This window comes from Echeneis naucrates, chromosome 5 (assembly GCF_900963305.1).
Source record: "Echeneis naucrates chromosome 5, fEcheNa1.1, whole genome shotgun sequence".
Classification (NCBI taxonomy): domain Eukaryota; kingdom Metazoa; phylum Chordata; class Actinopteri; order Carangiformes; family Echeneidae; genus Echeneis; species Echeneis naucrates.
In genome coordinates, this window is record NC_042515.1 from 17,234,024 (window position 1) to 17,260,724 (window position 26,701).

Here is a 26,701-nt window from a genome sequence, read left to right on the forward strand (position 1 = left end):
TTTATCTCTCTTTATAATGTCCAATTCATCATTGGTTAATGAACTGCATTCTTTTTGAATGAAACACTGATTTGATTAATGTATTAATTTGTTAAAAAAAAAAGTCTTATCGAACAATTAATGACCCACTATGCCTATGAGCGTTTCAAGACAATGAATCAGCCTTACATGACATTATTGATTGCCTGTATGAAATTGATGTATGTGTGCCATATGTAAGCTAATGATTTCATCTCTTGCATGGAAAGACAACACAATAGGAATATCTGGTTCAAATCTGTGTGGTAAAGAGCCTTTAGGGGTTTGACAAGAGCTGTGCCTAAGGCCATTTTCTTTCAGGTGTCCACCTCAAATATCTGCTTCCAACTTCCACTTAAAGTTACCTACTAACCCCATTTATAATATTAAAGCATTTTTCTGCACAATAGATAACTTTACTGTACTTCGTGTGCATCAAAATATGTACCAAAGCATGGCAGTTCAGTCTGTTTGAAATGATAAATTCCTTAAATAGTCAGTGACTGTGCCATTCTGTGCCTGGCATATGTGAAGCACACTACAGCATCATTAATCAGCCACAGATGGCATATCTGGGTTCAGCGGCACCTCTGCTGTGTAGCATTCAATGAGGGTAACACACACACACACCATCAATTGCAAACTATTTACATTCACATTTGTCTGTACTTTAGGATTTTTTTTTTTTAACCACACCGGTTTATGTATGTGTTTGTGTGTTTGTGTGTGTGTGTGTGTGTGTGTGTGTGTGTGTGTGTGTGTGTGTGTGTGTGTGCGCGCGCTTGTGTGCGTATCCTCTAAATACAACAGGTCCATTAGTGTTGATCTGAGATAATAGGATCTGTCAGTCAATGGGCGCTCTGTCTTTTTCAATTATTAATCTCTGCATGAATATTTCCTCCAGTCACAAATCATTTAACTGCCAGAACTCTCTCTTAACACCAATAACTATTTGCCCTTTCTTAGAGTGACCTAACCCTAACCCTAACCCTGTACTATTGGTGGTCTTCAAACATAATAAACAACCACTTCACCAAGAGAGAAACTGAACCAATACATTTTTCAAAACAGAGAAGATCATTTCCAGAAACCTTTTCCTTATTTTTTAAGTGCATATTTATAACTTAATTTATTATTTATTAGATCAGACAATATACTGTAAAAGGCACGTTACCACTTTGTCAAGTTTATTCAGACAGGCAGCATAAATAACTATACATCCTCACAATCATAAATCATATCTCACATTCACTAAGTGTTGCACACAAGTAGCTTGTCCTGTAATACCTGCACATTTGCTTCCATTTACGTGCAGTGTTTACCTGAATAATGAGTTCACAGATTTTCTGATCATGATACATCGTACATGGATATTGCAACAACAAGGTTAAAATTTTAGGAATGAAAAAAGTATCAGGAGGCTGTCATGCGCAGACGTTTCAGCGGATGCACCTGCAGATTGTGCTGACTATATGGTTAGTCAGTGGCACCACTTGGAAAGGTAATGGATCCATGACCAGCCTCATGGGAAACACTTGGCAGATAAACATCTACTTAGGAGGATGCACTGAAGCAGATCATGCCCTCTATACATACTGTGCATATCTTGAAGCAAAGTATAAGAGTCTGACAAAAAAACAAACAAAACAAACCCCAAGCATCTTGATATTGTTTTCCCCTCTGATATGCACAATTTCTGTATGCTTTTACCCGCAGTGCTGAAAAGTGCTTATCTATTATTGAACAGAAATAAAATCATCCATATCCGGCAATGTTTGGTGCGGACACAATAACATGAACACCTAAAAAATTCAAAGAAATCCAATAGTACAGTCCAGCCATGAACAATGGCATCTTGAGTCTTAAAGTGTTACATTTTTGTCAGGTGTTTAAATTTGTGATCATTTACTGCGGTAAATGATCAGCTATTTAATGCATTTCCTTCCAGCTGTGAATTATTCTTATCGGTGACATACAGTTGTGACAAAAAATTATCTTTCCAAACTTCGCAAAGGTAGTATTTGTTGTGGAGGAGTTCATTGGATTTCATTGTGTTTTACACGTGCACATATTTTGTGTCAACCGCTTATGGATTTTAAAGGCTGGCACCAAATGTCAGTTCAAATAAAATGTCTCCTGAGTTAACAGGATGTTTTTACAAAATGGAATGTGACACCACTGGCAAAACTACTTTCATCATCTGTGAAAGGATGCCAGATGGATGTGTTAGGGCTAAGTGAGTCTGCAGGTATATGGAAAAGCTCTGGCCAAGTGAGTATCGTGAAATGATAATGCACAAAGGTGCACTCTCAACATCCCATCAATTGAATTACAAGTAGAATCTCCCACTTAAAGAGTGTTTACTGGAAGGGGCTTCCTTTTTTCCTTTACTGCTCCAGGGCTAAAACATCAGCAACTACAACAACATTTTTATATTCCATTTCTTGAAACCTGACACTTGGTAAACACTCTGCCCCAAAGCCCCAAACACATCCACAAGTGGATTAGACAGCTCGTCTTTTCTGGTTTGAAAAATTGAAGGGAACTGTATAAAAATATTAGTTTTTATTGATTTCAACGTGAGCAATATATCTTTTTGTTAAAAGGAAGTATAAGAACATTCAAACTGAAAGAAAATAAAAATGCTCCTGACGACAGAATTCGTAACTATTTATAAAGTGCAGATGTAAAACTCTTATCTACTAATAAACTTATCATTTTACACAGAAGTGAAAGAAGCCCTGTAGTGTTCTCAAGGGAACCGCAGAGAAGAGTTAGGCAGTGCTCAAGGTTGAAGCTGATTCACAATGTATTTGTAACAGTGTGTCTCAGAGAAGAGCACACAAAATAATGATATAAAAAGTAATTGACACTTTTGCAATGGCTCAGAATTAGTAGTTTCATCATATGCTCTGATTTTAGACTTATTCATCTGCCATGGCTTCCTTTTACAGCCATTGGAAATGAGTAATAACATATATCATGAACTAGATAACGGTAAATAGTGGAAAAAAAGATTGTTTGGCAATAGGGAGATACTTACAATTTGTTTGTATGAGGGATGGACTCAGCATGATTTCAAAGTATTCTACAGTTCTTGGTCATGAGTATTGGTGTTGCATGCAGAAAAGTGCGAGGAGGTGCTTCTTTGTTATCTGATCACTGATCCAGCTGTAAGGTCCTTATGTCACACTCTCTCATTTATTAATCTCAACAAGAATAGTGTGGAAGTCCCCGGGTTCAGCACACAGCTGCTGACAATAAATAAATGTAATTAAATGTAAATAGGCAACAATGTCAGCTGTCTGTGAAGGTCTTCATGAGCCCACGGTGCAAATAGGAATGACAATGATGAGAATGATAGCCACTGCAGTGGCAATGAGTGCAATCAGCTTACAGACCTTGGCCCGGCGCAGGTCAGCCTCTTTACGCCTCAGCAGAGCATCGTATCCTGGAGTGTAAATGTCATCCATCCAGAACTCCATGTTGTTGGGGTTAAGGGATTCCTGAGCCTGAAGAATGAAATCATTTATAGATCTTGTATCACTAATCTGTAACTTTTGCTGCTTTCCTACCTAAATCTGCATGATGTATGTTGGGCCAGTTATTCCCAGAAAAAAAAGCAAACTTTGTTAGAAGCGGAGAAATCTTGCTTATGTAGTTATTTAAGATAAAAGCCACTTACTTAACATGAGCGAGAAAGTGGAACCGTTTCAACTGTTCTTGCTCTTTAAATTTAAGCTATTCATACCTGTAAGTCCAAAGGAGAGATACGTGCCTCTCTGTCGTCGACAGTCCAGATGGGTCTTCCCCTCCCCTCAGCTGATCTGGTGTCCAGGATCTTCCCAGAGGTTAGGCCACCTGTCAGACTGCTGTCTTTATGTCGGAATAGGGGTGACTTAAAAACTTGGTCCACCAGGTTGGACGACTTTTGGGAGAGTAAGTTAGTTGTACTGCTTGACTGATTTCCCTAGAACACAGGTTTAAAAAAAAATATATATATATATATATATATATGTATGTGTAACATCTCTTTCTATCCTTTCAGTGATGGGAGAAGCAAAGAAAATAATATTAATTTCACTAAATACCACCTTCACACATGGTGCTGTGAATGCAAGCTGTGTTTCTGACACAACTAAACAGTGGACTGCTTGTCTTGTCAACCAACCACATAATTACCTGTATCAACCCACCTGCAGGTCTAATACAGACTGTGATAACACAGCATGGACATATACATGGTGCAAATAATGGATTACATTTTAATCTCTTTTGTGAACTCATGCATCTGCAATGAGAAACCAGTCTCCTATACAGGGATTGTTGTATTAATGAAAGTAACAGACTTACCTGTCCGGTTTTTCCATGTGAGCTGTCTTTACTTTTTGAGAATGACACCGTCCAGTCTCTTGCAGAGTTTGAAACATTCTGCTGCTTGGAGTCAGAGACGCTTTTCTCCTCAGGTTGCGTTTTTAAGGCATGGCGAGATGCTGCATCCTTCTTTCCTTCTTTCCCCTCTTTCAAATCACTCTGACCTTTGCTGCTTTCTGTTTGGTCCCCAGGAGTGTTCCACCTGCTCCAGTCCAGACTACTAGTGCTAGTCCCTGGAAACAGATGTCCAGATACAGAAAGAGGCTGAGGCTCTGACGACTCAGAAGGTGTCATAGGGTGGCTCATAAAAGAGGAGACGCCGCTGAGAGGCTCCAGCCAGCGCCCACCAGTGCCTTGTCCACCCCCAGCAGGCTGCTGGATCTTTTCATCCAGTCGCTGCAGAGCAGAGAGGACCTGGGAAATCTCAGCCTTTACATCATTCAGTGACTCCAGTTGTCTTTCGATCTGGCTCATACGGATCAGCAGCTTGCAGACGCTGGCTTTCAGCCCATCGTCGCTGCTTTCCAAAGAATGAAAAAGCCTTTGAAGCTGCCCTAGGCGGCCCCGTCTGGCCTCTGGGGTGTCCTGGTTGATGGCCCCAGGTCCATCATTGGGGTGTAGGACTCCTGTGGAACCACACATACTTATGTCATCTAAGAAACGAAAAATGGCACTGATGTCATCCTCACCAAACTCAGGGTCATCCAATGAGGTCATGAAGGACAGACGATCTGCATGGACCAGGCTACGGAGGCGCCGGGGGTCTGGTGGGTCTGTCTGGGTTCCCTGAGCCTTGAATCCATCACCTCCGCCTGGCAATCCGCTATCCCCACTTTCACCTCCTGAGGACCCCAATTTGCTAATTGCAGGGGTAGATCGTCTTGGAAGTTGCCCACCTCGCGACTCCATCCCTATTCCAATACCGCCAAAGCTGATCCGGTCCTCAAGACTGTGACTCTTGTTGCTCAAAATGGGCTTCTGGGCCCTAGGAGGCTGGAGATGTCGAGGGGACAACTCAGACCCAGGTCCAAAATAAGTTGAGTCCTGCAAGTCATCGAGGCTTTCATGTTTAGCTCGCTGCTCTGGCGATTGGTGAAGTATTGTTGGTGATGGATAAGGATTTGGTATATTCTCAAAGCTATGATTTTCAAAACTTTTCTGCCCCTTCGGACTAGGAGACTCACTACTGATGGTCACCTGGGGTATTAGAGGCGGCTGGTTGTGGAAGTCCTTCCTGAAGATGTTTCTCTTCTGGTCAACAGATGGTCCCCCTTCAGCTTCAAACACCTCTGCGGTTGTGGAATCTCCACTTGACTCACTGTCTGTTTCCAAAGGCAGGTAGATATTCTTCATGATCTCGTCGGAGATTTGACCACTAGGGTACAGAAGTGTTGTGTGAGGCAAGTCAAAAGACACTGCCCTCGCTCTGATTGGAGGGGAGGACACAAGTGAGATGGGATCGGGAGGAAGACTTGCTCGCTTGCGGGCCGAGTAATTAGATTTCGGAATAAGCAAGTGCTGGTCGATAGGCCTACCTCCGGAATCAGAGTGAGCACGTCCCCTTTCTTGACCAGGAATGCTCAGCTGGTAGATTCCAGGCAGACTGGGGCCCGGGGACTGGTCAACGGGGAGGACTGTCTGGGCTCTCATTGGCTGGCTGTCATCAGGAGCCCCACTCGTCATCTGAATGAGATTGAAAATAGTTACAATGTCGGCAGCGACACCTATAGGTGATAGCCCCTGACCTCTGGTGGAAACCCGGTCTCTGAAGAGAGTGGCTGGGAAGCAGGGATCTCTGCTGGCTGCGGCAAACAGCAAACTCCTGAGCTCGATGAGATGCTCCAAGTCAAAACGGGTGCTGACCATTCGACAAAGGTCTTGGAACGTCAGCCATTGCCGCATATTTGCCAGTTCCTCTAGGATCCCCAGAAGGACCCCGGGATATTCCTGCTGCAGATTAGCCATGGCTGCTCACCTGAGAGGCAACAAGGCAAGGCAAGGCACAGCAAGTTTATTTGTATAGCACCTTTCAAAAACAAGGTAACTCAGTCAAAAGAAAGAATTAAATGAGAGGCAGTATAAAAAGACAAAGATGTGACTGCAGGTAGAATCAATGACCTAAATTTAATCTGATACGTGCATGTCAAACAGTGGAGGACAATTTACAGCTGTCTCTCTCATTAAAAAAAAAAAAAAAAAATCATAATTAAAAAAAAAATCTATTAATACTACTACTACTAATATATTGTACAATATAAAATTTTATATTCAAATTCAATGTTAGATGTTAATAAAGTAACAGCTATAGTAAACCAGCGTGATTTGGAGGCTGGTGTGTATTGCTATACCATATTAGTTTTTATCTGAAACATTACCTTAGAACAATAATAGCATCAGGGCACTGAATGCCGTGTATCAGCTGGACGGCAGCTTCGTTACTCAAAGCAAGTTTCACTCAGTTTTCATATGTTGTGTTTCAGATTTGAAACCGTTTAATCGCAATCATATGGCTGTTGAGAAGCGTGTGACGGTCTTAGTGTCTGGTTTTCAATTGCTCTGGAAAAAAGCCCTTTCAATGGGAATTTTCTCGGCGACCTTGTTTTTGGCCCTAAAATAACCGATCATCTGATGTGATGACGCCGTCACACTGCGCACATCTTCACCTCTGCACATTTTCCATCCGCTCCTCCCTCGGTCAGTAGCTTCAATGTGTAAATGTGGGCTGAGTGCAGGAAAAGACTAAAACACATGCTCTATAACTTAAGTCCGTTTCATTGGGTTGTATTTGAAATCGATCAGTAGCTCAAATCAGACAAAGATTGTTCTGTAGCGGAAAAAAAGGCGCAACAATCTGCACTGAGTCCCCTCCTGTTAGACAATCAGCTGGGACAACACTAATGAAAGGACGGGATTAAAAACGTAATTTGTGTTGTCATATTTAACACACACAAGCCGGATCAGACTATTTCCACTTACCTGAACCTATTGAAAGAGAATCACAACCGCGCCTGCGTCCATCAACACTGACAAATAAAATCCAGCTTTAAACCAAAAGCGAGGCCATATCCCAGACTCATACTGCCACACTCCTTTGACAGGCTTCTGTGTTTGTAACAGCGACTAGCCCACAGCACAGGCAGGAGAGGAGAAAATTAGAAATCAGGTCATCTTCCCACAAGTCCCTGCAGTCCCCTGAGGGACCTCAAAATACATCCAAACGGTTTCCCCTCACCACAGATCAGCGACGACACCTGCCAAGTCAACAGTGCATCCAGGTTTGTGATAGATGGACTGCAGGAGGGACACACTCCAGTGTGTGTGAGCAGGGGCAGGACCAGGAGCATATTTTTCTCAGGATGCCACAGCAGTAATTGGTTATGTTTGCAAGGTGAGCATGCCAATAAAGGGTAGATTAAAAATTGATGTTTTCTAATTGACAATGGTAGAACTACAAACTGACAGTAAACAATAAGGTCCAGAGTGAACTACATGCGATATTGATGCTTCGGCACACAAAGTCTCCGCCAGACTTCAGCCCTCCCAGACTTTTCACCATTACTCTGCATTATGATCCATAAAAGGCCGTACTTAAAACCCCATTAGAGCCAGAGAAGTGGCAGCACTCTGCTACATCGCTGAGTAGTAGCACTCTGCTAGAATCAGAGTGGACATCTCTAATTCACCCAGCTACTCACATCCATCATCCCTTGGACTGAGCATCAATGGGAATCAATGCAGTGAATGAGCTGTGGTATGAAAAGCAGTGTGGGTTTCGATGTTGGATAGTAATGTAGTACTCATAGGTCTGAAGGCTGGAGCTCAGTACAGGGAAACAAGTACAAATCACACTCAAAATATAGTCTGCTTTATTTTGCTTTTTCAAAAATGAATAATTTAATGGTACAGTCTAATGACACTTATATAAATTGCTTTTGGCATTATTGTAACATTTTAGACACTTCAGACAAAATAGTCTTGGATCCATTTGCCAAGCGGTACCTTCATAGCAACAGCATTGGTCCCAGCAGACTATTACTCTATGAACTATAAAAAGAGAGAGAAGATTTCTACTAGACATTACTCTGTGAATCTATGAACTTTACTGTATTTACTTCTTTGATTTCGATTTCACCACTGGATTTACAATCGTTGGAGTCAGTGAAGGATTCAAGGCAGGATCTAATGCAGGGTTCAGGGCTAGCAGGTCCAATATTGTGGTAGTCTGATCACCTGTGGAAAAACAACATCATCAAGGTCAGGAAAGAGTGTGGTGACATTAATACTCTGGGTTAAGGCTGCTTACCAGCATTGTCCTCTTCACCACTGGGTTCTGGTTCAGGATTGTTCAGAGAAATCCGGGCCAGATTTGCCAGCTCACTTATGAAGCTTTCTTCGGCCTCCTAAATACACAAAAACACAGTCCTTAGAGAAGATAGCGGCAGGAATGTAAACGTATTCAGTGACCCACAAACCACTGAGTAGAGAAATAGTGTAGACTTGAAGAACACTAACCAGTAGCTGCATTTTGATCTTTTCCACGGTCTGATCTTGGACGACTTTCTTTCGCTGTAGTTCCGTATATATCATCTCCTGTTCCAGATCACACAGCTCCAGCACCCTCCTTTTGTGAAGTTCAACCCTAATTACACACGAAATTTAAGAAAAAAATAATTAGGCTCATTCAAAATAAAATTAATTGGATAGTTCTTCCCCAAAAATTGGCACTTCCAGGGTTGCTGTACCTCTGTTGAAACTCAGCAGATGTTGGCTTTTTGCCCCAGTTCACCAGCTCCCTCTGCAAAGCCCTTTTCAACTGACTGCTGCTCTCCAGAATCTCATTCACTTCTGAAAGAAGGTTTTGCAAAAGTAAAGTTAACACAGACTGTTCTTTATCATTTGAAGTGTTGAGTCTGTTCAAAAGTGTACAATACATTACATACACACTCAAATTACAATCACAATGCCTCAACAGTTCATAACATAAAAGAGCTTAAAACTGCTAAAACTTAATTCATTAGGAACATAAGCAATCCACAGTTGCCTGCATGTTTGACAAATTTTCAGGATTGCCTTAACTACATTACGGGTTACTAATGAAACACAGTAATCGTGGCATTAATTTACATATCAACTTAAACACCAAACAAAGCCATGTTTTTTCCTTTATAGAGAGCATTAGTGCACATTTTGTGATGGCCATCTCACCCTCGTTTATGTTTGACTGATCCTGCTGTAGCTTCTTGGCAATGTCGTGTATTTGAGAGTAGTAGCTTCGGACCAGTGCAGTGAGGGAATCTTTGGTCATGTATACGCTCTCTGACGCAGCCTCAATGAGGTGGTGCTAGTGAGGGAAAAATTTGTTTTCATTTACTTTGCATCTAATCTAAGACACACAACAGGAATTTGATTTATGAAAGCGTCATTGTGTATTTAATCATTCAAATTAATAACTCGAACCCAAAACCGTGCATATTATTTTATTCTGTGAACAATTTTGTCACCTATTGTTTTTAGGGAAAAGTGTCATACAAATCATGTCTGATTGATAAATTGATACCTTCAAGTTATTGTCTGGTTTCAAAGAGGTGTCTGACTCCATGGGCGGAGTTTCTGTCATCTGTTGGATGGAGTGGCTGAGGGCATTGCCAAGCACCAGCTGTGCATGGCTCTGCAGCAGCTCCATCCCTGTTTCTAGCTCAGAGAGGAACTCCTGCTGGAAGCTGTGGCCCACCAGCTGACTCTCTGGACCCAAATGCCTCTCTGCCAGGCTGGCGCTACTACTCTGTGATACATGAGAGACAAGGATTTGAGTCTAGACCAAGTTGTCACAGTCAATCACAGTGATTCGTCCTCAGTGTGGGTGCATATTTACTGAGGGGGCTAAAAAGAAGTAATTCTCATTCATCTAAAAGACTACTGTAATGAATTCTCAGTCAGTGCTCAAGCCAGAGACTATTTACATGTGTACATATTTCCTACCTTAAGAGATGAACTGACACAGGGCTGGTTTTTACTAGGATCTTCCATTAGTGTGGCTCTGAAGTCAGTCTGAGAGAGTGCCTTCAGCTTGGACAGCCTCATCTCCTTCAGCATATGCAGACAGAAATGCCTGACCACAAAGCACCTCTGCACTGTGACCAACAGATGCTCATGTTTCCTCGCTATCAGGAGCCCCACTTGACTGAAGGAGTAGATCATGTGTTACTTTACACCTCATAAAAATGAATTCAGACATAATGGCATGCACACACATTGCTGTAGCAGTGCTGGAAATCTGGTGTTAGTGAAATATTTGTTTTATCCACTCCAGGTCTTTCTCAAGCTAAAATTGTTATTAATATTTTGGATGCATCTTCCTATCTGACCTGTTGAGTGGGTAGCTCTGTCTGGACACCATGGCTTGAAGAATCTTCATCTGTTGCTCACTCAAATGTGTGAGACAGGCCTGTACCAGAGCCATCTCCTCACTCCACACCTACCGAAAAAGGAGGGTAAATTATAACCATAGAAACACACATTTAGAGTAAATCAACTCTTAGACAAGGGCAGCCCCAAGGGATAGTAGTTAGCGCTCTTGTCCCACAATAAGAAGGGGCCTTTCTGTGCATGTTCTCCCCTTGCTTGCGTGGTTTTCCTCCGGGTACTCCGGTTTCCTCCCACCATCTAAAGGCATCATGTTTGGGTTAACTGGTGGCTCTAAATTGTCTGTAGGTGTGAGTGTGAGTAGTTGTTTGTCTCTGTCAGTCTCTCTGTGTTGGCCCTGTGATGGACTGGCAACCTGTGTGAGGTGTACCCCACCCTTGCCTAATTTCAGCTGGGTTTGGGTCCAGGACCCCCATGACCCAGAAATGGATAAGCAGTGGAAAATGAATGAACGAACTCTTAGAAAGATCCCATGATGGAATCAAGGTACTGAGCACCAATGGGGAGCTAAAAAAGACAGTAAAAAATGGGCCTGTTCACCTACCTGTCCATCTTTATCCAGCTGAGTTCTCATTTCCTCCAGCTGCAGCTTAATAGAGCATTCAGCCTGTTGCAGCTGTGCAGACAGCTCCTGCTCTAGATCAGACCAGAGCTTTTCACAGTACTCAGCAGAGATGTTTGACTGAGTAGGGACAGTGGCCAGAAAGATGTCTTTGGCTCGCTCCCCAATCTTCTTGGTCCAGGAGGTATAACATTTCTGAAGAAGCATGATTTTGTGTGACAATAGAGGGTATCTATATATCCACATGCATTCCTACAATAATAAATTATTTACTTCAAGTACTTAATCTTTTACCCTCCAAAGGTCACAAACAGCATCCACAATCCTGTTCTCCTGCTGCACCTCCAAATCAGAAATCTGCTGCCTGTGTTTCATCGAGAGCTCCTGGTACATCTGCAGAAAAGTTTACATTTCAAAAAGCAATGGATTCAGTTTTTTCTTTTTAACTTGTCTTTTTTTCCATGTGTAACCACTGATTGTGAACCTAAGACCACAGGTTCAACTCAAAAGCAAAAAAAAAAAAGGCTATTATACACCAGAAGAGTCTGGTGACTACATCACTTTGAAATTAATTAACTCCAGGGATATCCAGATGTTTGCCTCAGTCTATTTATTATGCAGCAGTAATTCCCGTTCCACATATTGACATGAGGGAGACAAAATGTTCTGACCTTGGTGAGCTGCTGTAGGTCACTGTGAGGCTGTTTCACTTCCAGGGCATGGCTCTTTTCTTTGGCTTGGCTCCTCTGAAGTTTCTTGCGCTTGGACTCTATTTTGCTGCACTTTTCATTCACTAGCTCCTTTGTCTTCTGTGTGCACTCTGCAACATATTTTTAGAGTGATTTCTTCAGTTGCACGACCAACTGACTGGGTATTTCACAAATGACCATTATGACATGTTTGTGTAACACAGTGTCGTGTATGAGTCACACTTTATTCATAATTAATGTTGTGTTGACTCAGTATGCGCTGAGGGACATATGGAAAAATGGGAGTTTTATTATTGATCAGAAAAGTCAGGTCTTTTACCGTTTGTGATTCAGTTGAACATATTTCCATTATTAATGAAGGTAAAGTCATCTCATTTGTGTTCTCCACAAGTGACCAACACGGTTAAATTCATCAGTTTCTGTGTATTACAGTGTGTTTCACAGCACAGTAGGTTTTTCATCCTCCCACAGTGTGAGAGTCTGAGATGCAGTAATAGGCATGATATTCAGTAGTGTCCTGAAAGAACCTGGCCTTATTTAAGGCACTGAAGAGGATTCCCAGAAAATGGTCTATTTAGAGAAGTTACGTCATATAAGTTTGAAAAGTAGGTTAGACATTGTCCACTGCTACCTGCCACCAAAAACTAGTTGAGTATAATCTAACACACTTCCACACCAGATTCAGTCTTTGGATAGATGTGTTTCTACACTAGATTTTCTTTTTTCACTTTTTCACCTTCCTCAACATACCGTATGACCGGATTGTCTCTTGCAGTGAATTTTCTTCGATGTAATTGACACCATTTTCATGTTAGGTGTTTTACCCTGAGTGTACTGTTGGAGACTGTCAGCGAGAGAGGCCTGAACTTCTGAAAGTATCTTTTCCATTTGGCTGAAGGTCAAGATGTCATCACTCGTCAGCTGCTCCAGTGTTGTGGCTATCAGACCCTGTCTCAGGGAGACTTCCCGCTTTAGCAAGGCAGGTTGAGATTGTAGAAGTCCAGTCAGCTCCTCCCACCACAGCAGCTTATGCTGTATCCTCTAGAAAAATTAGACACTCTTTAATCCAGTTCCTCAAATGATTACAATAAGGATAAGATGTTGAATAAGCTGTATGCCAACAACAGCTTGTCATGCTTACTTTTAGATCTGCTTCTTGTGCATTCACCAGATGGTTCTCTGCCAACAAAAGAGATTTGAAGAGAGACTGAATCACATCCTGGGCTTCATCTGGAGAGAAGATGCTGGTCTTCATCAGCAGATGCTGACACAGGCCCTCCACCTGTTTGCTGAAACCTTTGGACTGTGAAGACACACGTGCCAATTGAGCTATCACCATAAACAATGGTTAGTGTTTATGTAACTGCTGAATAGTTTGCTTTGTGAGTTTTTTTTCTCTTCACTGATACCATTTGAAGGCCATGTTCAAGGAGATCTTTCTGAGCTCTTTCAATCTCCTCCAGTGTGCAAGAAGCATCATTGTTCTTCTCAGTGGCAGTCTGGCCTGACAGCAGCTCCTTCATCAGCTCATTAATTTCCTAAGATGCCAAATGACAGTATGTACTTTCCTAAATGTCAGTGCATCAATCCACAGTTAATGTAACAGGAACTCATTTTACTACAAAATAAGTTGTGATTAACACAAAAGGCCATTTAGATTTACCCTTTCTTGCCTTTGAAGAATATTCTTGCAGAAGTCAGCATCGCATTTGTCTTTTGGAAACCGGCAGCTGAATATTTTAATCATCTGAAGAAACAGCTATAATAGCAATAAAAAAAGTGGCACCAAAAACAATGTAGAACTTACTCAATACTGAAGTGCATATGTAAGCCTGTAATTCATAACAAAGTAAATACTCACCAGATATTTTTCTTCCTGTAGCTGAGAGTAATAACGCTGTATATCCTGTAGGGCCAAACAGTAAAGGCTGATCCTACCTTCAAAACTTAAAAGATAAGAAGAGTATTATCCCTTTCAGCACATGCTTCTTTCTGCACACTTGGTGTACTGTTAATGTGTATTCTTGTGGCTTAATGTTTGGTGATCACAGACACCTACCCAGTTTGTGCCAGGGTGTGAGGGTAGTGAGAGACTCTGGTGAAGCTCTGGTTTTGCAGGCTCTTGGGGACCAGGGAGGAGGAGATAAACTGACTGCTGTCATCGTTGTCCTGCTCTTGGCTCAAAGACTCTCCTTCTGTGGAGGAGGATGACTCCTCATGAGGCATCGCTGGCAACTTGGAATGCTCATGTAGTGATGGGTTGGATGCTCCATCGGCTAAAGGCTGAAAGATAGTAAAAGATTGCAGGGAGGCTTTTTTTATACACATATTGGCAGGTTCAGATAAATGAAGAAAATGTACTGTGCGCACAGTGTGTTCAGTAGCACGTAGTGTGTGACAGCCTTGTACACTAAATAACTGCCATGCACGATATGAAACCCAAACGCCCTTTGGATTTTGGCTTGTTAGTCTGCCAAATCCAATCACATATTCCCATGTTATATCATTACGTACGCATGAACTTACTCTGTATTTTTGGTTAATGGGATAAACCACCTTTGCTCTGGATGCAAATGCAGCCACATCACTGCTCATGGGTGGCTGTTTCTTCTCCTGGTCAGTGAGCAAACAGATTAACAGGGTTAGTGGGAAGTTAATTAGTAAACAAAGCAAAAATAGGCACAACTCTCACTGCTGTCACCAGCATCCCTTCAGCTCATCGTACTTTCTCATTAGGTGTACCACCACTTGCAGCCTCCCTCCTGCTGTTGCTGACACAGTCACTGTGATTGTTGTCTAGCTCTCCGTCATCAGGTTCAAGCAGCCTCCTTGCATTGTAACCCTAATGGACGGATATAAGGAAAATCAAAGAAGGAACATAATAGATAATCATCACAACGGGGCATCAAGACGTAAGTGCCCGGAGGAGAGCTGCAGCAGCGGGTTGGCTGACCTGTCTGGTCAGCAGCAGAGGCTTCAGGCAGAAGGCGAACAGCAGAGCGGCGGCCACCAGCCCGGACAGCCCTCCGCACACCGACGCCACCGTCAGCAGCTCCGTGTACACGTACAGAGACTCGGCGAAAACCACCGGGACATCCACACCACAGTCCGGCATCTCCTCCTGCCCTGCCATCTCCGCAAACCCGACAAACTTTAGGAAGCAGTGGAAAGTCTGTTAGCCTCCAGAGCCACAGGCGACACCCAACCAATCCAACCAAACACAAAACCAATCTAATCGAGGAAAGTAACCTTACAACATGTCTGTTTTTACTTTCCAATCGGTCTTTACATACTTGAACGTCGCCAAGATACTATTTGCAGGTTTCTTGCGGAAAACAAACGAGAAAAAAAACTTTTCCAAACTTATTTTGGCCAATGGGTGGACAGGGATTTAAGACGGGGGCAAGCTAACTATGACTATGGCGGAAAATGACGGAATCGGCCTTCAAAATTAAAGATCAACAAAGACGGTGGTAGAAATTTTGAGGCATTTCCTTTATAGTAACGACGACACAAATACAAAAAAAGAATGAAAAAAAAAAAGACTAAAACACGGTTGTTTTGTATATTTATAGTCATTTCTAAGAGTATGAGTCTGCTGCTCTGGTAATCCCGCTGATTAGTCAATGTAGTTTTAATTTGAAGGCTAAAGCCGGAAGCCACTCTGTGCTAACTGTGACTGTTAAGAGGAGGAGCCGTATCCTGAGAAGTTTTGGAAATGTTTTCCAAAGCGGAGCAGCAACTTTGGCCACGCAGCCCGCGGTGTTGTACCAAAATTATGTGACACGGCGCCTGCAACTTCCCCTTTCACTGTAAAATAAACGTAGAAGATGCTGTTTTTTGACGGAGACGCCGCGGAGGTTCATGTTTGTGAAGAAAAGGCTGTTGAAATGTTTTCACCGCGGCGGATCTTAACGACGTCCAGGCTCAAAGCAGACAGCTAGCTAGCGGCTCTCCTCGGCGAGAGCGGCACACCGACTCACGGATGCTTCATGTACACTTTATCGCGACGAGGCTCACGATATGGTGGTTTTTCCTGAATGTCCCAGTGTCATGTCCGACCCCCCTGGCTTTCTATCCCCGCCCGGATCGGGAGGTGACCCGGCTTGGCGGTGTGCGGGAGCCCGGCGGTGATAACGGGACTACTGGGGACACATCGCGGTACGCAGCCTCACCTCCTCCTCCTCTCCCTGACAAACTGGAGGTGAGTCTGTCGGTGTTAAACGTGGATATTCACATCAATATCTTTAGCCTCTGGTCTCTCTCCTGATGATCAAACCCCAGATACATAGTATGGTATATTTTTTATTTGTTTATGGTAATTAAATGTGTCGTGGGATTTGAGCTGTATACTCATAAGGCGCTGGCTAAAGCTAGGTGATGTTTTCTCTAAATTTAAAATGCCTCTTTTCCATTGTCAGAGTTTCTCCAGTATCCACGAAATGAAACATGATCCCGGTGGGAAAACAGCACACCGCACACTGTCAAGGATGGATGGTTTGTTCTTATTCCTCAATTTCATACAAAGGCAGTGCTGTTAATTACGACGTTTGCGTCAATAAGACAATTTCTATAAGTTTAACGATCATATGCATAACAATTTGATGATTGAATATTGATTGGTTACATGCTTCTGATAATGTTGTATGCATACAAATGATCTTGAGATAGAGTTTACATTTTTTGGGCTTTATTCGTGCTGCTCAAATGCCCAGTTACATCTGACTAGTACAATAGAAATCATAGGGCCCATGGTACTTCCTGCTGAGGCCTCCCTGTCTTCTTCAGCTCCAGCTGGTCCATGGGAGCACTCCTTGTTGTCATCTTTTATCTACACGTCCAACATCATGCACCCCCGGGTCCACAGAAGCACACTCACAAGGTACCACCCGGGCCACATTTTGCCTCAGGTCAGTACTTAATTTTACATGATTAATGATGGTATTAAAATGTAATGGAAAGTAACTAAGTTACCATTGACATTTTTTTTGGCAGGTTCAGAGTGTGGCACCTCCATCTGCATTTGGGGTAAAATTTCTTAAGTGTGCTCAGGTAAGCCAAGAACACAGCTGGTTTCATGGGTGTGCATTTAATTACAACGTTTATATTCTATTCAACCACCTTTAAATTCTAAAAAAGAAAAAAGAATTGACTATCCAGCTATCTATTCTTGTTCTCCTCAATCACATCGTCATCAGGTGAAGCTTGACAGTGATCCCCCTGAGCTGACGTTCTTCCTGTTGATTCACAACATGGGTCCAGTTGGTGGTACCAACCTGTCTCAGGTGGCTATCCGGGACTCCCTCTCTGGAATAGTGCCCCTAAAAACTGAAGGCAGAATGGTGGAAAAAGGCTACCAGACATTTGCCATTGATTCACTGTCTGGTAGGTCTGGTATGAATGTTGTAAGAGGTTTTTTTTTTTTTTTTTTTCTACTTGTAGTTATTACCTTTTTATCATTTTCTAAATCCTATAAATAGTATGTTCTCGTTTTTTATTTCTTCAGCTGGCTCTCAGGTTATTGTTAATTATACAGCACACATAAGGAGCCATAAGAGTGAAGTGCTTGACCTTCCAGCTTTTCTCACCTTCTCTAATGCCTCGCAGGTATTTTCATTACTCTTTTTTCTTGAATAGCAGCTTCTCTAGTTGACACCTTTGTGAAACCAAAATAGCACTAGTGTTTAAAAAATACATTTATTTCAAATTTGCAAAAAATAATGCCTTGTTTCATTATATGAAATTTAGTTTTCTTGACTCCACAGAATGATGTCAGTATGTTTGGTCCATTAACAGCTAATTTAACAGTGAGGGTGAACTCCACTGACAAGGTGAGTTGAAGGCACATACAATAAACATATACTGGAAAACGCACCTGCAGTTGTGAGCATCATATGTTTGCTGTTGAAATAGTTTTGCTCCCTGATTCATTATGCTTGTGAAATCAGATTTGATGGAAAGTCTGGTGTTTCTGTTCATCATTTTAGATCTATCCTAACCACGGAGTCCATTTTGCTGGCTTTGTTGTTGGGTTCTTTACCACTTTGGTGCTGCTTTCGATTGGGTTTCTGACCATGAACCTAATCGGCCTCAGAACCAGGTTGAACCTTCTTCAGCAAAGGGTATTGCAAACGTCAAAACCTGTTTGTTTGTTAATCCTAATGACACACATTTATGAGATCTTCTCCATTTCTTATTGTGTTTTACGTAAATATAGAGTCAGAACGTTTAATAATTATGCTAACACAAGCTAAGTTAGTTAAGGCATATCCTGATATACTCTGCTGTTTATATTATCTTTGCTAAGAGAAAAAGAGGGCACTTAGATCCAGAGCATGCAGACTGCAGCATGAGTGAGACAGTTAAAGATGAGGCAGCATTTGAGGACAAGATGGTGGACATCATGGTGCTGGAAGATCCCCAAAATATGTACCAGGCTTTGGAAAAGTGAGTAGACTATTCCAGCATTAGCATGAAAAGTGACCCAAATTAACCAAATGTGTCAATTCATGAATGTGTATTCTGAACAAAATTCAGAAATTTAAATGTAATCAGTTTTATTTATCCTCATTAGCCTTGAAATGTCCACACTGCTTCATGCAACCAACAACCTGGAGGCCACCCGGATTCAGATCTACAAGGACGTGATATCGTCCCTGCTTGGTGGTCTGAGGTCTCGGGGCCAAGCCAGCACCCAGGCCCAGCAGAGACTTCTAAGTGTGCTCCACGGACAGCTGCTAGGCATGGAGGGGCGACTTAAGGAGGAGCGTGGGGCCCGCATGGCTGCCCTAGCTGGCCAGTGTAACCTGGAGACCCGGGAGGAAATGGAAGCTGAGCACCGAAGGGAAGCAACCGAGAAAGCCCAGGCTGAGCTGCTGTGTGAACATGCAGACCAGCAGGTAACAAGAAATGAGAATTTTTTTTTTAATATATATATATATATATATATATATATGTGTGTGTGTGTGTGTGGTTTTTTTTTTTTTTTTTTTTACTGTGAGAATTAGCTTTATGTAATTTTGCTAGGAGCTCCTCCAGTGTAGTGTCCTACTGGAGAAGCTGCACAAAATGAGCCAGGGTAAGCTTCAACAAGTCCTCTTGGTGCGACATGAGGAGGCATCAGCGAAGGTCCAGAGGCAGATCATCGAGTGGCGCAGGGTGGAGCTACACAAAATTTTCTCAGAGGAGCTGGAAGAAGCCACCCGGATGGGCGAGTTGGAAAAAAGCACAGCCACGAGTCTTCAGCATGATTATTTCACCTGTCAGGTGAACGACCAAAGTTGAATTTCATACAGTTGAGGCATGAACCATGATCATCATCTATGCCTCTTACAAATTTCCACTCATGGTAAAACATGAATGTGTTAACAATGAACTGTTGTCTTTCAATTTCCAGGATCAGCTGGAAGAGATTCTGGATGTAGTGCTTGCCAATCAGCGCTATGTTCTGGCTGAACGGCACGCACAAAGGAAATTCCTAGTGCACAGCCTCCACAGCCTCAACAGCCTGATTTCTGACACCTTCTCCAGCACCTCCAGCAATTTGGACAGTTGGTTCGCACACATCAGGAGGTTTGTGCTTATTTTACCGCATACTCTCATTGTTTTCACTTTTGACAGTCTTCAGTGTAACCTTAAGTGGTTCAATTTGAGGATATTTAAATATACGCTATAACATTTAAAAGGATCAATGACCTGTTTTTAGTAATGATACCAACTTCAGCTTCACATTTTTTAACTTTGCATGCTGCCTCCTTCTCCACCAGAGGGAGCACTGTTCCTGGAGAACAGATAGACCAGCTACAGGAGAAGGCCCAGAAAGAGCTTGTGATGGTTAGGCAGAGACTGGATGAGGCACTGAGCCAAGAGAGGAGAGCCATGCGCTGTGGTCTGATAAAGAAGAGGAGGGAGCTCATCTCTGAAATGGTTAGTGCATGCTTAGTTTGGGCCAAACAACTGCCAGTTTTTGATTTACATCACAAAACCTGTTGCTTGTCCACCAGTCCTTAATTAAAATGCTGCCATGATTCAATCTTGTTGCTATCCTCAACAGCTGAAGCTCCATAAGCAGAGACAGAAGGATCTGTCGGGCATGTCCAAGACTCTGGAAGGAACAAAAGAAGTAGCTCAGAACCTGCACTGTTGGCAAAACTTGCTGACGGCTCACACCTTGGAGCTAGCTGAACTCATCAACAACCTGGATGAGGAGGCTACTGCTGACATCCGCAAGGTCCCATTCTAACAGCACACATCTGGTGCATTTGTGACCTAATCACAAAACCTACATACATGTATAACAGGGAGCCTGATTGCCTTTTTACTCACTGTCTTTGTTTGGCAACTGTCTTTTAGGTGACCATGCGTGTAATTCAAGGTGCCATAGTGGAGGTCAAAGCCATTCAGCCCTCTGTAACCCAGGCCCTGATAACAGCCTTGCCTTCAGGGACACAGCGCTCACTGCTGCAGGTAGAACCAATGCAAGTAGCAGGACAAGCCCAGGGACAAGGAGGGAGCACTCTCTTGCAGGGCCAGGAGAAGCTGCACCAGGAAGGCAAGGCAGCCTTACGTACCCTTAGCTGTACCAGGGAGGCATTGCGGGAAGCTATGGAGAGAGAGCTGCAGGCACAGAGTGAGATCAGGGAGCACTACAGAGTCTTCTTCAGGTCAGCAATACTGAAAAATTGCATTATTCTTCTCCAGGGGGTTTAAACATGGGATATTCTACATTATTGATGAAAGTGCTCCAACACAGCCATGTAAAGTCTCATGGTCAAACCTTGGTGTGTTTGTCTGCTGTTCTGCTCCTCACTTTCTGTTCTAGGTGTTTGTGCTCATCCCAGCTGACTCTATCTGAAGATGACAGGCTCAGGATGAAACTGGAGTTCCAGAAGTGTCTGTCAGTGATAGACCACTGTCTGGTGCTCCCCCACGCTGTCTCCAGAACCAAATTCCACACTTCCCTTGCATCTTGGAGGAAGGACAGTGAGAAACAGATGGTGAACACATAATAATTCTAAATATACAATACTTAACTCAAGTGTTAGCTTCTTGAAACACAGATGTGTGGAATTAGATACTGTTAGCATTAAAAAGTCATTGTAACACATGAACTGAAGTTCGTATGATACAATAATTCTGTTCCCAGTTCTGTTACCTGATTCAGAGCTTTAAAAATGTCTAAAGCTGCAAATGTACACAATGTTCTGAATAGTAGAAAATGATCAGATCGCGATTCATTGCAGTTAAAATGGTAGTGGAAAATAACTGCAGATATTAGTGTTTGTTTTATGAGTATTATTTTTTTAAGATGAACAAGCAACCTTTGTTGTACTTTTTTGTCATGTTTTATATTTGCATCTCTTTTATGCTTCTCATTAATGGTCACATCGTCATATCTTCTGTGGACTGTAAAAGGCAAATATAAAAAGCTCACTCTCAGGAATGTATTAATTGATTTCAATGATCACAATCATTTTCAATCTGAGATTAGATTTTTATTTACACTCAGCCCTACTTTTTAGCACAGATTTTTCTACTTTGTATCAGACATGATGAAATAAATCTCTTTTTTTTTTTCTTTTTTTTTTTTTTTTTTATACTGCCTTCTGGTACAGTTCTTAATGCAATCCTGATAGAAATCCTTGTAAAATAAACAACAGCAGGACATACTGGAGCATTTAATATTTTCTCATAAATATAAGAGATGGAGAATGGCATCTCCCAGTGTAAACCGCACTGTGATCAGCCTCAATTGTGTGGTTGCTGAATAAGCACACATGTTACTCAGAAATAATAAAGGCCTGTACAGTGGGGTTTCACTTGTAATCACATTGTAGTTCTGTGGTTGAAATCATTTCCCGACCATCTTTATGGATATTGTTTTTTCTGCAGACAAATACCCAGTCAAAGGGAAAAACCAACAAGACCAGACAGAAAACAGACCCATCTGACCTACTGCTTTTCCAGAAAAAGCTAGAGGACAGGATTCAGCTTTTTCAGAAAGAAAAGGAGATGGAGAGCAGCATCACAGACAAGGTAAAGGAGAGGTGGAAAGGTTATTCCAATAACATTAACTGTAAAAAAGTGTTGCAAGTGTTTTATTTTTATTAATCCACTGTCATCTTGGAAGGTATTGGAGGAGATGCAGAGGGAGCGAGGGGATGATCTTCGCTCTCATGCAGATAGTCTGGCAATTCAAATGGCAACCATCCATTACCAGAAGGCTGAGAGGAGGACCAAAGTGTTAGAAACCTCCAGGGCCATGCTCACCCTGCACAGCCTGCTCATTCAGCAGCTCCGGGAGAGAAAGAGCCTGGAGAGACAAGACATGGCTCAGAGTATACAGAGCCACTGCTTGGTAGGCAAAGCTTTACTGACGGTTAAGCCCTGTGTTGTAGCATTGAATGCTAAAATATACAATAAGAAACCCATCCAGAGGTGTGGACTCGAAATCACTTGAATTGAACATTTAAATGACCTGTGTATGATTCTTCATAGACAATATATTTTTGTCCTTCCCTCAGATAATTACGTTCTTACTTAAGTTTATAGGTAATGGTTAATTTAACTTACTGCAGGGCCTGGAGGAAGCAGAACAACAGCTTCAGAACGATAAGACAGAGTTGGACATCCTGGAGATGTCAGAAGCCCGAGTGGAGTCAAATAAGACAGGGACAGAGGACTCTGATGAGAGGGAGGAGGACTGCGAGGAAAAAGGAGTATTTCAGCTTCAGCAGGATTGCAGGATGACATCCATCCTCCAGGAGGCACTCTACAAGAGTGATCAGGTTATCACACTGTTGGCTGAGAGGTAAGCTGCTGTGCCAGTGTTACCTCAGCGGTAATGAGGAATTTTGTGGGTTGACACAGGCCATTAAACTTTCGGTTTGAAACTCTGGTGTTTTCAGGGTGCAAAAACTGACTGCCAGCAACCAAGCCATGGAAGATTTAAAAGAGCAAATGGAGTTGAAGAGACTGTATGCAAACTGTGACCAGGTCAGGCCGTATTCAAAAGTTTTTTCCACTCATATCTTGAACACAAACACAATAGTGCAAAAAATATGGGGAAATAACTCACTTATGTGTGCATGCCACTGAAAATAGAGGAGATCTGTGGCTCCATGCCTTTGTCTACATTCCAGGATCTGGAGTTTGCATCTCGACTGATGAAGCAGAGTCAGGTGTCTGCAGAGGTTCTCCTGGAGGCCCTCCGTCTCCTTCTACCCACCCTGCCTGAAAGTGAACTCCTCTCCATCACTGATGCACTCTGCCCCAAACAGCACCCTGTTTCATCATCGACAGAACAGGAACAGGCAGGGTAAGCGTGAGGCTTAAGATTAATTTTCTGTCAAAATCTTCTTTAAAAGGGCAGTCACATGTGAATGTGTTTGACTCTGATATAATAGCAGCCTGCATTAGTCCCCTTTTAATAAACCATGTGCAGCATCCTAAGAGAGAAGAAATGAAATATATTAGTACCTGCATGCCAAGGAAAAATCATCACTTAATAATTCAAACTGTCAGCAGGAGAGACATGCATCACAATTTACCTCAATGTGCCTCATACATAACATCTCCATTGTTGTCATTTTACTGAGTCAAATTTATAAATTTTTTTGGATGTGGCCATTGAGTGACCACACAATGTGTGTCACAATTGCTATTTTATTTAAAGTGAGGCATGTGGGATATCATTTGTTGAGTTAACATTATCATACAAAATCAGTTTGGCTCTTCCAACTGGCAAAAAAGTCTTCAACTTGGTTCCCAAGCAAAGTGCATGAGCCCGCAAAGAATTATTTTGTTCCTTTCATGTTCTATTTTCCATTTCCCCCCTTCTTCATTGAAAAGAAACAAAACAATGAAACCACTTAAATGCAGTAAAAACATTTATGCCCCAAGTGTGCGACCAGAGTCTCAACAATTCAAATTCTGTGGTTTAAGAAAGCAGTTTTCTAAGTGCTTAAATAAAAGCGGTGTTTCCACAGCAGATGGCTGAAACTCAGCCTTCTCTGGGTATTGCCTGCAATTTAAATAAGAAATACTCTCTGAACACAAGGCGATTTGCCTGAGCCGAGAAGGAGAGGTAAAAGATTTTACTCATCTTTTTATTTCTCTCTTCCTGATACTCTGGAACACTTTAGTCTGGCCCCTGCTGAGTTTGGATTAGTTTACCGATGAATAATGTCTCATGCATGAAGTCTCTTTGCCGCTGAGCTTTCAAGCCAAGGGAATGAAAATGCTCAGTTTGGAACAGTAACCAAGACATGTGGTTTTCGTTTCGTATTCAGCATTATTGTTTCTGCCTCTTTTCATTGTAGAATAACATTAAACCATTCTCTGAGACATTCTGAGATGACTTCATTCATAGCCATGCAGTTACCTGGCAACACAAAACAACGTCAGAGACAGCAGTTGTATTTTGTAAATGATTGAAAAAGAAAATAAATGACCTCAGATACATTAAGGAGACAGAAAGTTGACACTGACCTGCGCTGACTAGGCTACAATGTAAAAATGGTATTTAGAAATTATTATTCTGATTGACTGACTTGAACTGAATTCCCCCAAAATGCAAACATATCTGCATTTTTGGATATCTGTTGACAAAAATCTATCTTGTTTTATGTCCTTATCTAATCTGGAAAGAGAATTGAAACTATAGAAGTTTGACTTTGACTGTCAAGAAACATCTTCAAAATTTCCACATCTGTTCCTCCCGTGGTGTTCATTTTCTAAAAAAGTGTTCTTATTAAATCTCTCACTTTACATTTTCTAAAATGTGTCTACATTTGCTCAGAAGTGTGAGTAGCATATATTAATGATCAATGCTTTGTAACTTTTTATGCCATTATTGTTTCATTTTATTTTCTGAATTAGGTTATTAAGTCTAATATTGGCTAGGACAGAGACAATAAAGATGAGGAAGAGGACTAGAGGAGGTGTTACACACAACTGGAAATGCTTTGATTGTACCAAGGATTCGCAGAACGTTTGTGTATTTGGTTGTGTTTTTAGAATTTGCAACACCTGCTTTGCCAGATTTATGGAGATGTTTTCTGAATTAGCTTGTGTGTTTGCATGTGCTTTCTTCGGGGCTGCTGTATGACTGCAATAACATCACACGCATTACCAAGTCCAGCTCACCAAACCACTGATTGTAATCACTAGACTGTTGTTACATATACTAAAAAGCACTAGCATGTCATTAACCCAGTCATGCACTTGATTTGCTGTTATTCTTCATGCTCCATAAAACATGCTGTTTAAGCAAAGCACATGTCAACAGTTTGTACGCAACCGTAAATATTTATCCCTCCAAAAAGACAACTTTACAGTTGTCAGTCAGTCTTGATATAACAAACACAACAAACAGTACTAATGCAGAAGTATGAAACTGCCTTTGACTTTAACGTGACGGGCCCGATTGCACTGATATTTTTCAATCAAAGCCTTTTTGATCAAACTTAGCATTGTTGACTGTATCAAGATCACCTGCCTGCTAACTTTTTTATTATGTTATTACCAGGTGTGCTCTGGGTTGTAATCGTCTTCTTCCTGTCAGACTGAGGGCAGACGTGGTGCATAAAAATATGCGAAATATGTCGAGCTGCACTGTGGACAGAGAGAGGTGAGCTCTACACGTTTCTGTATTTTGCAACTAGCTGCCTTATCAAGACACAGTGATGGTGAGGCTAATTGGTAGTTCAGTGGTCACCAGCATTATATAGACAAGTCTTTTTAATGAAGTGAAATAAGCCTGTCAGCAAAGGAGTTACTTGGCAGGGCTACAGTGACCACATACATGAGGTAACCCACTATTCCCACTAACAACGGCTCCTTTGTCCTCCAAATCTCTCAGAGTCCAGGAAAAGAGGCAGAGTATGATGGAAAAACTACTCCCCAGATCCTGTCTCCTGCTTCCAAGAGATGTTGAACCACGTCTGGTTGAAGAGAAAGGAAGGGAGGATGGTTTGAGCAAAGCACAACATCATGTTTATAAATCAACCATGACTGGAGAGTTAACAGTTAAACAGCAGCTGAGCAGCATTGCAGAAAAAAAGTCTGTGTCCACACTGAAAGACACATTAAACAGCTTAGATAGGGAAAGCACGGCTCCTGCTCCTGCCAGCTCTGAACTGGACAGTCCAACTGCTGGAGGAAGGTTGTTTGTGTTCCGTGATCCAGTTGAATCACATGACAGTGCGTCTGCCCCAAAGAGAAAAAAGAAGAGGAATTTCCTCAATTTAAAAAAAGGCTCAGTGGCTCCAGCAAACCTATCTTAAGAGGTACAGACATTGTTTTGCAATGTTTTTTAAATGATGATTCTTAAATACAGAAAAAAACAGTAGTAACAATATGTAGCAAAAAAAAGCACATTTTCTAAAAAATGTAAATCGCCTCTGGCTTTATTTTTAATTAAAGGCAGCTGATGTTAAGCCTTTCCAGTTGTTTCTTCTTGTAGCTTAAGGTTGTTAATATGCAGAATGATGAAGAAGGTCTTGTATTAGTGGTTGCCTCACAGTTTATTATTCCTCCAAACTCAAACCTTACACTGGCTTCTACTTTTAAATGGTGGAAAAGTCAGCAAAGTTGCAGTTTGAAATCTTCTCAT

General features: G+C 41.9%; 3 protein-coding genes across 3 annotated transcripts; 1 reads left to right on the plus strand and 2 right to left on the minus strand.

The window, feature by feature from the left end:
* Positions 1–3,335: 3,335 nt before the first annotated feature.
* Positions 3,336–6,357, minus strand: LOC115044275 (major intrinsically disordered Notch2-binding receptor 1-like). The gene is made up of 3 exons (XM_029503250.1): positions 4,372–6,357; positions 3,770–3,979; positions 3,336–3,530 (listed from the first exon to the last, which is right to left on the minus strand). The coding sequence occupies exons 1-3, from the start codon at positions 6,355–6,357 to the stop codon at positions 3,336–3,338; spliced, it is 2,391 nt and encodes a 796-aa protein (XP_029359110.1).
* Positions 6,358–8,241: 1,884 nt separating this feature from the next.
* Positions 8,242–15,402, minus strand: evc (EvC ciliary complex subunit 1). Its single transcript, XM_029502497.1, has 20 exons — positions 15,041–15,402; positions 14,813–14,929; positions 14,614–14,700; positions 14,147–14,370; positions 13,949–14,033; positions 13,751–13,846; positions 13,497–13,625; positions 13,229–13,390; positions 12,912–13,128; positions 12,049–12,197; positions 11,672–11,770; positions 11,360–11,572; positions 10,758–10,867; positions 10,372–10,573; positions 9,950–10,174; positions 9,598–9,733; positions 9,135–9,237; positions 8,905–9,031; positions 8,696–8,792; positions 8,242–8,622 (listed from the first exon to the last, which is right to left on the minus strand). Exons 1-20 carry the CDS (start codon positions 15,218–15,220, stop codon positions 8,501–8,503), a joined length of 2,880 nt encoding a protein of 959 aa, XP_029358357.1. The 5' UTR covers positions 15,221–15,402; the 3' UTR covers positions 8,242–8,500.
* A 404-nt stretch (positions 15,403–15,806) lies between these two features.
* LOC115044137 (limbin) lies at positions 15,807–26,629 on the plus strand. Its single transcript, XM_029502996.1, has 23 exons — positions 15,807–16,291; positions 16,509–16,584; positions 16,876–16,997; positions 17,083–17,139; positions 17,286–17,472; positions 17,594–17,694; positions 17,853–17,918; positions 18,075–18,209; positions 18,395–18,534; positions 18,662–18,986; positions 19,114–19,353; positions 19,484–19,659; positions 19,854–20,013; positions 20,141–20,317; positions 20,440–20,750; positions 20,909–21,083; positions 21,979–22,122; positions 22,217–22,444; positions 22,665–22,897; positions 22,995–23,082; positions 23,229–23,404; positions 25,616–25,717; positions 25,949–26,629. Exons 1-23 carry the CDS (start codon positions 16,073–16,075, stop codon positions 26,370–26,372), a joined length of 4,062 nt encoding a protein of 1,353 aa, XP_029358856.1. The 5' UTR covers positions 15,807–16,072; the 3' UTR covers positions 26,373–26,629.
* Positions 26,630–26,701: the final 72 nt, after the last annotated feature.